This window comes from Lethenteron reissneri, chromosome 3, assembly GCF_015708825.2.
Source record: "Lethenteron reissneri isolate LAM-NWPU_2019-01 chromosome 3, ASM1570882v1, whole genome shotgun sequence".
Lineage (NCBI taxonomy): Eukaryota > Metazoa > Chordata > Hyperoartia > Petromyzontiformes > Petromyzontidae > Lethenteron > Lethenteron reissneri.
Genome location: NC_083781.1, coordinates 262,570 through 273,400, shown reverse-complemented (window position 1 = coordinate 273,400; position 10,831 = coordinate 262,570). Strand labels below are relative to the sequence as shown.

Sequence of the window (10,831 nt, the reverse complement as noted above, 5' to 3'; positions counted from 1 at the left end):
ACGTGACGCGACCACAGAGAAAGAAAGACGCCGCAAACTCCAAATATACAGCAGGCGTCTGGGGTCAGGATGGAACCCACGATCTCCTGTATACCAGGCGAGGTAGTTAACATTTCCTATCCACAATCTGGTGTGGGCTGTGAGCAAGAATCAACTCGGGTCACCGGGTTTGTAGCGCATCACAGCACTGACAGCTACGTTACCGCTCCCCACACCGATCTGACACGCGCTTACACACGCCATTCAACATTTGACAATTAAAACAAATATCCACACAAACTTTATTATTTGCACCATACCCCTTATTATTAAACCAGAAATTTGTCTTTTTTAAAACGAGGACCGCCAGTAAAAAATTTGGCAAAACGTTACGGACTACAGACGACTCGACATAAGGGTTTCTTACAGGTTTCCCACGCTCAATGTGGATCCGGTCCGTGAAATTTCAGGCCATACATGTCAACACGCGACCAGCCCACCTCATACCCAAAATTCCACAATATTATTAAACGCAGTTTGAATAATCAGAATCTTGAATATGTATAGTTATTCTGGAGGAATGCAACGAGCTACGAAGTCTCTATCAAAATGTCCAGTGGGACATCTGCGGATAAAATCGTCCGAATTCACACGCATAAGTCAGCCAAGTGGCTGGACGTGGGACAACGTTGCACGCAGCTCGACACGCAGCCAGCCATGTCCCCTCATGCGTGCAGCACATTGTAGGGTTGGGCGACTCTGCGGTGCCAAGCCATGCCGTTTCTCCTTAGCACGCCGATTTTATTGGAAAGTATCTACTACCAGTGTAGAGCGAGGGAAACCTGCACTTTAAAACAACAGCAGCAGCGACGATGGATGTGCGGAAAGACCCCGGCGTTCACGCCGGCCGTCACCAGACCGGGCCCAATGGTCTTGACCCCGCTTCCCCTGCTGCCACCCACTCCATCATCCCCCCCACTCCCCCAACCGGGGCTCATTGCTGCGCTCAGCCCAGGCTGGGCAGCCCAGCTACTATCTCGTCCTCGATCCCGCACTCGTTGCTCCCGCGGAGGATCTTAAAGAAGCCTGTTAACCGGAGGACCAGCCATGAGGAACACACAAAAACAAAGACACACACGCACACAATCAGGGGCGAGTGAACACCCAAACCGCTGTTTTAGTTCATTTTTGTCTTTGTCCATCAACAACCCCCCTCTCCGCTGCCCCACTGTGTGTTTGTAGCGAACTGTGCCGAAGGATCCATTGGGGCATTTTGGTGGTGGTGTACGTTTGTGTACGGTTGTTGCGTGTGATCTTTGCCGTTGTGGGGAGTGGTAGTGTAGCAGTTAGCTCGCTGTGCTACAAACCCAGGCATCCCAGGTTTAGATTCCCACCTCACGGCCAACACCGGTGACAATTATCTGAACCGATCCTGGGCCTCCTCCTCTAGGTCGACTCAGGCTCAATTGAGTACCTTGTGCCATGGTGTGTAAACATCGGCACTGGGGAGACAAAGATGGTCGGATGTGGTGCTGGCCACCCACTCTTTCGGGGACCGTTCCAGCCATCATAGGTGCATGCTGACAGTACTTGCCCCAAATGTCTATTCGGGCTATAAGGGGAACCTTTGTCCATATTGTGTTTGTGTGAAAAGTGTCCCATGACCTCCTGCCAGTGAGCCTTCCACACTTCACGTAAAAGTCTCAAAAGTGCACCTAGCCTGGCACACGCGGTTGCGCAGACATCACTTTCGCTTAGCGGTGAATTGGAGGCTGTTATTATTGTTGTTGTTGGAGGGTATACTTTGGTGTGCGCGTGTGTCGGCACGTGTCGTGTGCGAGCCCGCATCGGTAGTGTACCCACACGTTTGGCGGTATGTTAGCGTGTTGCACTGCGTATGCATCTGCACGTGTGTCACGCTGCGTCAGTGCACGCCTGTGCATGCATTTGTGTCTGGCGGAGTGCATATGTGAGCGTACGTTGGTGTATGTGCGCGACTATGCAGTCTGCATGTCTGTGGTGCGTGGTGTGTGTGGTACATGGCGTGTGCATGGTCTGGATGTCGTGCGTGTCCTTGCACCAGTGTGTGTCCCTGTGCGATGGAGTAGGCTCGTGAAGGACGCTGCTACTGGGCAGATGGAGGCAGTCGCTCTCCAGCAACAACGGAGAGCAGAGGAGCGACGCTCACATCAACGAGCGGAGCGCCGAGCGGCTAAAATGCAGCAAGTTGGCAGAGTAGGGGGTACAGTTGGTGCAACTACCGGTCATCTCAGTCAACCAATCCATGGGACCTGCTGGGTCTGTCCCGAGACCTCCTGTCAGCGAGCCTTCGACACTTCACGTGGCCTCAAAATGCACCTGGCCTGGCACAAGCGCTGAGGTAACGTCACAGCCACGGGGTCACTTAGTGGCGCATGGCGGGTGTGCGTGGTGTGTGTGTGTGTGTGCGTGCGTGCATGTGTAACGGGTTCCGGAGACACTTGTAGAGGTAACTTCTTTATTACGATTCAACAGTCCAACAGTCCTGATACTCTGTAACAACTCCCAGGTACACAGCCTCGGTACACTACTCTGGCTACGCTCTGGAAGTCGGCCTCACAAGGTCGTAGAGTCGGGAGTTCCAGAGTCCCACCACTGGCTCTCACAGCGTCCCAGGGTCCTCAGATGGCTGGTCTTGTGTTTTGGGTCTTGAGCTACGACTGGCCCTGATCGTCCAGGGAGCTCCCCTTTTATGCCCAGTCCCCAACGAGGGGTGGGGCCGTGTGCGCCCCCAGATATCCCACAGAGCACACACAGCCCCCCCCCTTTGGCGGCGCCAAGGGGATTAAACGCCTGGGAACCCAACGCCTGACGCCAAGAGGCTTAAGCGTCTGACCCGCCTGGGAACCCACGCCTGGCGCCAAGAGGCTTAAGCACCTGGCCCGCTCAGGGTCCCAGAGCCCCCAGCAGCCCCTCCCTTCTTATGTCACTACACATGTGGCATGCGTGGTGTGTGTGCGTGCTTACCATGGTCGCCCCAGTCCGCGTTCCAGGAGTTGGCTACCAACCAGTAGGGCACTCTGCCCTCCACCCCCCAGCCCAGGATCTTGATGGCGTGGCCCCCCAGCTCCTCGCCCGCCACGTGTTGGTACACTCCTGCAGCACAACCACACCACCACCACAACCACCACCGGCACACCACTGTCAATTCCTACACAACCAACAGAGTTAACCCCTACACACCACTGTGTTAACTCCTATGTAACCAAAACCACAACACTATCACCACTGTGTCAATCCCTACATAATAATAACACCACCAAATCCTACAGGACGTCACCAATGTGTGTAGACCGCTTACACATCACCACCAATGCCACCACGTCTCAACAGCCCCCTTGCAGACTACCACCACCGTGCGTCAAATTCCACAGCATACAAAGACAAACATCCCCCATAGCCTTTAATAGACCGTTGGGGCAAGTGCTGTTGGCGAGCAGCCCCTATGAAGGCTGACACAGTACACGCGGGGGGAGCTATCCAGCACCACACCCGGCCGGCCACCTTTGTCTCCCCGGTAATGATGTTTACACACTGCACCAGGTACTCATTAAAGGCCGAATCGATCTAGGGGAGGGGTTCAGGACAAGTTCAGATAGCTGTCACTGATGTCGTGGTGGCCGTGGAGAAGGGATTCGAACTCGGAATACAGAATCTTAATTTATCATCCTTGAGAAATCCGATGAGCTACGAAGCTCTTCTTCACAGATGTCCATTGGGGGGGCGGGCGGGTAGGCCGGATCAAGGTTCTTGTAGGCCTCAGGTACTTTCGGTTCTAGTAGGCCCTAGGCAATTGTTTCGTCGGCTTTCTGTGATATCTTTCTACGGTTGGCACTGCTGCCCCATGTCACTACTGCCGCCGCAGTCACTCACTAAAGCCAATTTAAAAAAAAACAACCGTCTCCAATCAACGATAGGACAGCAACGCTTCCTTGTTCTCCCATTGCACTGCTGCTCTATATTTAGATTAGATGTGCGGAAAACAACACCATATGAAGATGCCAATTTGCTAATTTTGCAATGAACAAAAATCTTGAAAAGTTCATCTCCTGTGTTTCATTTCTCTCTTACCTTATGACAAAAAACGACTGACACGACTTTGTCTATTTGTATGAACACGGTACCTATCCTTGTTATATATATACACACATTTATTCAAGAGGATATCTTGATTTAAAGCTTTCGTGACTGCAGGGATTCATCTTCTTGGTTCTTTCGGTAAAGTCACGTAGAATGGAAATAATAAAATAATAAAAATAAAACATAATAAAGTAATTCTCACGACGTTTCGGCCACAACGCAAGCAGCCGTCCTCAGGTGAAGAACAGGTCTGTCGAGAAGACAGAGTCTGAATGACACACTCCAGGCTTGGAGTGTCTATTTAAGCTGGGAGGGAGGAGGAAGAGCGCCTTGACAAAATAATTTGCATATCAAGAGGAATTTTAGCATATTTATGGGAAATGCAGATATGCGATTAGTACTACTTGTGAAATGCGTAGGAGGTTTGGCGGAGGGTTTAAAGTCATATTTTGCCCGTGTATTATGCAGGATTAGCAGCATCAAAGGGAAGTGATAGGGGGAAGCATTAATAAAGGGAAGGAATGTTAATAGTATGTAGCTGCAGTAACTAAACCACCACGTATCATCAGTATACTAAATATACTCTCCAATAAGCTGAGCTATTAACAGTAAGTAATACATTACAATTCTATGTCGCAAAAAATATAATATGCTTCCAGCTAAACTTTATTCTCTTACATCACACGGGTCTACCCCGTACTATATACTCGGTCGTAGTGGCTTCTTGCTGAGCATTTTCCCTATTTTGCACCGCTATCATTTTTGTTACTATATTGTTTTAAAAAATAGGAAAAAAACGAAGGAAAACAAAAAGGAACCTACGTGACTTTACCGAAAAACCCAAAGAATATTAATAAAGGAAAACACAACAAAGAAAACTCAAAGAGCTTCAGAGCTCATTTTATTCCGGTCTGGCCTAAACATAACAATCAGAACTCACCGGACTTGTACTGTGGGAAGTCAGCGTAGACGGTGAAGGCGGCCTCCACGGGGCCGTTGTCGAAGATCTCCTGCTTGATCTGACCCTCGTCGGAGTCGATGTTGTACGCCTTCTTACCTGCACGCACGCACCACACACACCACACACAGACGCGCGCGCGTGCACCACACGAACGCGAACACACCACACACACACCACACGCAAAGGTGGGGGGGGGGGGAAGAGTTGGAGATGTAAGCGATGGTGATGTTATTGTTGACACCCATGAGTGATGGCCATGTGAGTGATGACACCGAGTCTCGGGAGACGGCTGAGAGCAACGCTCACCACCAACGACAAACCTCCAGCCCATGGCCCTTCAACATCACAACCACCACCGCCACTATCATCATCACCAACAAAGACAAAGATCCCCGTGTAGCCTGAACAGACTGGTGCGGCAAGTGCCGTTTAAGCGAGTAGCACCTCCTACGATGGGGTGGGGGGGGGTCAGTATCATGCCTGGCCGCCTTCTTCTCCCCGGTGGCGATGCTTGTGGCGCACGCCGCACCGGGGCACTCGTTTAAAGATGGCCGGGTCGACCTCGGAGGCTCAGGACCGGTGTGGATATTCATCTGGTGTTTAGGCCCCAAACAAGAATCGAACGGGGACCCCCCGCGCTGCACAAAAGCGTGCGCGTAAATATTTATGTGCATACATGCGTGCATGTAGATGTGCGTGCACGTTCGCGCGCGAGCAGTCGTGGCCGTGCATGTGTCGGCGTGCGCGTGAAGGCGGCCGGACGTGGTACTGGCCACCCACTCCCTCGTGTGCAGGTCCAGCCTTCATGGAGGAGCTCGTTAACTATAAACCAAACTATAAACTATTTTTATTTTACCAGGATAGGCTCACTGAGCTATGTAGCTCTTTTTCAGAAACGCCATGGCCACAAATGATAGCTCAATGAAGTGGCTTATCGCGTGCAAATTTATAACAGCATACCTGCCAACCCCTTATCAGTGCCTACATTATTACAGGCCAGTTCAGACCTAGTTGGCCACAAATAGATGAAAATTTTTTGGCTGTATTAAAACGGCTGTATGTCATATGGACTTGAAAACTATTTCCTTGTACAATAGTACTTGTAAACTGTATGAATTGGCAGCGACGTAACAGCCAAATACTCTTAAAGGCATGATGTTGATTCGAAATGTGGAGAGACAAACTGGAGGACCTGGAAAAAATCCATGCTACCATGGGGAGAGAGAAACACGCAAACTCAAAATATACAGCAGGTGGTTCGGGAACAAACCCACGACCCCACGACCTCCTGTATACCAGGCGAGGTAGTTAACATCCTGTCCAAAAAGACTGTTCAGGCTATAGGCGGGGGGGGGGGTCTTTGTGTTTGTAGATATGTTTGCACGCGGGCATGCAGATGTGTCCGTGTGTGCGTGCAGGTTTGTCCGCATACCAAAGTACTTGTCGGCCTTGTAGTGCGGCGTGTATCCTGGCACGCACTCGTGCATGCACTTGGGCGTGGGGCCCTCCCCACTGCACGGCGGGCGCGAGCCATTCACGTGGTGCTCACACGGCTTGATGGAGTAGGGGCGGCACCCTGCAGCGCGTGACACACGAGCAGCGTCACACACGAGCAGCGTCACACGAGCGGAGTCACACGAGCGGAGTCACACCGCAAGCCGCATCACACACACATCGCCACACCGCTACTCGCCCCGCGCAAGTCACGCTCGCTGAAAACACATGCACACCAGGACGCAGCGTCGCACTCTGGCAAGCGCACACCATCGTCACACCTCCACACACGGTCGCACATGAGCAGCCGTAGGAACGTATCAAATTGTATCAACTCAAGGGAATGGAAGGTGAGGTCAGGCAAGGTCAGGGGAGACCAAGTAATGTTAGATCAAGCCAGGGCAGGCCAGACCAGGCCACAATCAGGGCGGGCCATGGTAGACAAAGCCGAGGGTTGCAGCAAGGGACAGGTTACCCTGTCCGCTGCCGTACTGGCCGCCGGTGACCAGGCCGGCGCTGGTCCAGAAGTTCCAGGCCTGGGAGGGGTAGCCGCCATCACAGCCCATGCCGCACTCATCGCAGCAGGAGAGCAGGTCCTCGGCCGACACGTGGGGGTTCACCTGGCCCTTCGAGTGGATGCAGAAGCGGTCAGACATGGCCTCCACGGCGCCAAACGCCTGCACGAGGAGAAGGGGGGGGGGAGATACACCCACGCAGACACACAGGGAAGGGGAGGGGGGGAGATGCATGCACGCAGACACACGGGGAGAAGTAACGAGCGTGAACACACCACGTGTCAACGGTGAGGAGGTCCAGCATGCAAGCTGCACAGGAGTATCATTAAATGACGATAATAAAAACGTGAACTTGCAACACCGTGACACCGCTGCGCAGTATTCGCTCGCTCACTCTCGGAGAGAGAGAGAACGACCCGGAGGCACGAAGTGGAGGAGGAAACACAGACGAACAAGGGAGGCAGCAGCCACGCGGCGAGTCGCCACCAAAAACTGGGCGCCACGAGGGCCGGGCATGGTGCTGGTCACCGAGCCCGTCGTGTGCCGTGCCGGCCTTCATAGGTGCTGCTCACTATCAGCACTTGCCCCAGTCTGATAATTGTTTTTTTACCCTTCTATCTGGCAACAAAACTGACACCTTTTTTACAAGGAGTCATGTTTGCATAGACCACAATACCTGCAGTCATAATGCAAACAAAAACATAACTCTGATAATGTATGCACTGTCCTTGAAGTTGATTGGTCCACACCCGAGACAGCTTTCCTTAGAGCCTAGTCTCACATTGGTTGGACCAGATGACGCCAAAAGGCGCACAACTCAAAGACAATGCACCATCAGAGTATGAGAGCTCGGGGTAAGGGTAAAAAACCAGTTATCATATTTTTTTATTGGCAAATGAGGTTCCAATGGTATAAATTCTTACCCCGAGCTCTCATACTCTGATGGTGCATTGTCTTTGCGTTGTGCGCTTTTTCGCGTCATCTGGTCCAACCCATGTGAGACTAGGCTCTAAGGAAAGCTGTCTCGGGTGTGGACCAATCAACTTCAAGGACAGTGCATACATTATCAGAGTTATGTATTTTTTTGCATTATGACTGCAGGTATTGTGGTCTATGCAAACAAGCTGTCAGTTTTGTCGCCAAATAGAAGGGTAAAAAACCAATTAACATATTTTTTTACTGGCAAATGAGGTTCCAATTGCCCCAGTCTATTAAGGCTATACGACACATCTTTGTCCCGTATATGCATACGCATGTGTACGTGCACGTGTGTGTGCACACACGCGAGTGTGCGTGTTCGCGCGTGTGTCCGCGCGTGTGTCCGCGCGTGTGTCCGCGCGTGTGTCCGCGCGTGTGTCCGCGCGTGTGTCCGCGCGTGTGTCCGCGCGTGTGTCCGCGCGTGTGTCCGCGCGTGTGTCCGCGCGTGTGTCCGCGCGTGTGTCCGTGCGTGTGTCCGTGCGTGTGTCCGTGCGTGTGTCCGTGCGTGTGTCCGTGCGTGTGTCCGTGCGTGTGTCCGTGCGTACCCAGCAGGAGCCGCAGGAGCCTTGGTCGCGCAGCTCCCCGATGGTCGGGCAGTTGGGCCACTGCGTGCGTGCGTCAAAGCTGTCGGGCAAGCTCTGGGACACCTTGTGTGTGCTGCACACACAACCAATTAACACACGCGTTACACACACACAAAGTCTGTCCACCCTACCCATATAGCCTTAACAGACTTTTAGGCCAAGTGCACACGAGGGGGTAGGTGACCAACACCATGCCCGACTGCCTTTGTCTCCCTAGTGGCAATGTTTACACACCAGACCAGGTTACTCATTTGAGGTTGAGCCAACCTAGAGGAGGCCCAGAACCGATTAAAGATAATCGTCACTGGTGTTGGTGGCCGCGAGTGGCAATCGAACTCTGGTCGTCGGGTTCGTAGCGCAGCGTGCCGACCGCTCCACTACAGACACGTACACACATCATTACACATGTGCTCTCTTAAGCACACACATGACACAATCACTCGCAGCAGTGGTGATGGCACTGCCACTAAGTGGCAGTGCCATCACCACGGCGCTTGTGCCAGGCTATGTCCACTTTGAGGCCACGTTAAGTGTCGAATGCCCGCTGGCAAGAGATCACGGGACAGACCCAGATGCCATGGGTGGACTGACTAAAGGTCACTCAACAACGGCGATAACCACCGCCATTCGCCACTAAGTGGTGGTGACGTCACCATGGCGTTTGTACCAGGCTGTGTGCACGTTGAGGCCATGTGAAGTGTCAAACGACCGTTGGCAGGAAATCACGGGGCAGACCCAGGTAGCATCCTTCACGAGCCTCTTTCACAGAGGTCGATCTTGACACCACTGGTACCAGTTATCGGCCAGTCCACTCGGCTCCACGTCGTCCCATACCACATCAGGGGGTTTAAAGTCATTATGCCCATGCATTATGCAGGATTAGCAGTATCATGCATGGACATAATGACTTTCAACCCCTCGCCAAACCTCCTACGCATTTCACAAGTAGTACTAATCGCATATCTGCATTTCCCATAAATATGCTAAATTCCTCTTGATATGCATATTATTTTGTCAAGACGCTCTTCGCCCCTCCATCCCAGCATAAAGTCGCTCCAAGCCTGGGGCGTGCCATTCAGACTCTGCCTTCTCGACAGACCTGTTCTCCACCTGAAGACGGCTGCTTGCGTTGTGGCCGAAACGTCGTGAGAATTATTTTATTATGTTTTATTTTTATTATTTTATTATTTTCCTTCTACGTGACTTTACCGAAAGAACCAATAAGATGAATCCCTGCAGTCACGAAAGCTTTAAATCGAAAGATCCTGAACTTGATTTAACTTCACAACCGTTCCGGACCAGCACACCAAGGTTAACGGCCGAGAAGGTTACGCGGACCTCCGTGCACCACGAGTCTCTCTCTCTCTAACACGTAGTAGTAGGGGGCTTTCACGACCGAATACTATGCATAATGAGAAGGTTATTGGGTTGGATCGCATAAACAGGAGGATTTTTCCACAATTCTGTCTGTGGCCTGATGAGGCCAGTTGTCATTTGTTTACCTTTCTTGTACTTTGCACTCAATCATGTTTTTGTACGGTTTGTTTTTGTTGTAACGTTCTTACCCTACTGGACATGCTTACCTATAAATGTCATTTTTTGTGTGTGTGTGTGTGTGTTCGCACACTTTGGCTCTCAAACGGTGGGGTTTACATTTTTTAAAAATAGCCAGGTACCACGCCGTAAGCCCCATGGTGAGCAAGCGGTATTGCTTTTTCCCATCCCTCAACTTTAAAGTAGTTAAATTAGCGATTTAGTGAGATGCATCGTTATTTATTTATTACACGCGCTCGACCATACCAACTCACACGCCTTCGGTGGGGAGACGGCCACTACCAAGTCACACGCGATCGGTGGGGGTGATGGGGACATTTTCTTGAGTGTTAAAAATGCAATAAAATTACGCAAAACGATGCTTGCAGTTACTACTATAGAGTCCGTAAATGCTACCACTATAGGCCATAGATATTACTGCAGAGCAGGCGGGAGGATTGTGGCTGGGGGGGGGGGTAGTAGCAGCCCAGCCCCAACCTGCCAAGGTGCCACCTCAGCAGGCTGGGCAATCTAGGCGAGGCCGGGGGCTCTGCACGGGACTAGGCCTTACCACGGCCATGTTAAGTACAATTTTATTGCTTCTTTCGCTAAACTCACGTTGATAGAAAAATATTATTTAAATAATCACCTTGCAAATATTACATTAA

General features: G+C 51.6%; 1 protein-coding gene across 1 annotated transcript in view; it reads right to left on the bottom strand.

Moving 5' to 3' along the window:
* Positions 1-898: 898 nt before the first annotated feature.
* The window catches only part of LOC133344670 (cathepsin B-like), a 39,824-nt gene continuing 29,891 nt past the window's right edge, over positions 899-10,831 (bottom strand). Inside the window, exons 4-9 of the mRNA XM_061554728.1 lie at positions 8,592-8,703; positions 7,029-7,230; positions 6,492-6,635; positions 5,039-5,155; positions 2,986-3,114; positions 899-1,065 (exon numbers count right to left, since the gene is read on the bottom strand). Coding sequence (XP_061410712.1) covers positions 986-1,065; positions 2,986-3,114; positions 5,039-5,155; positions 6,492-6,635; positions 7,029-7,230; positions 8,592-8,703 — 784 coding nt within the window. The 3' untranslated portion in view covers positions 899-985. The remainder of the gene's footprint in view (positions 1,066-2,985; positions 3,115-5,038; positions 5,156-6,491; positions 6,636-7,028; positions 7,231-8,591; positions 8,704-10,831) is intronic.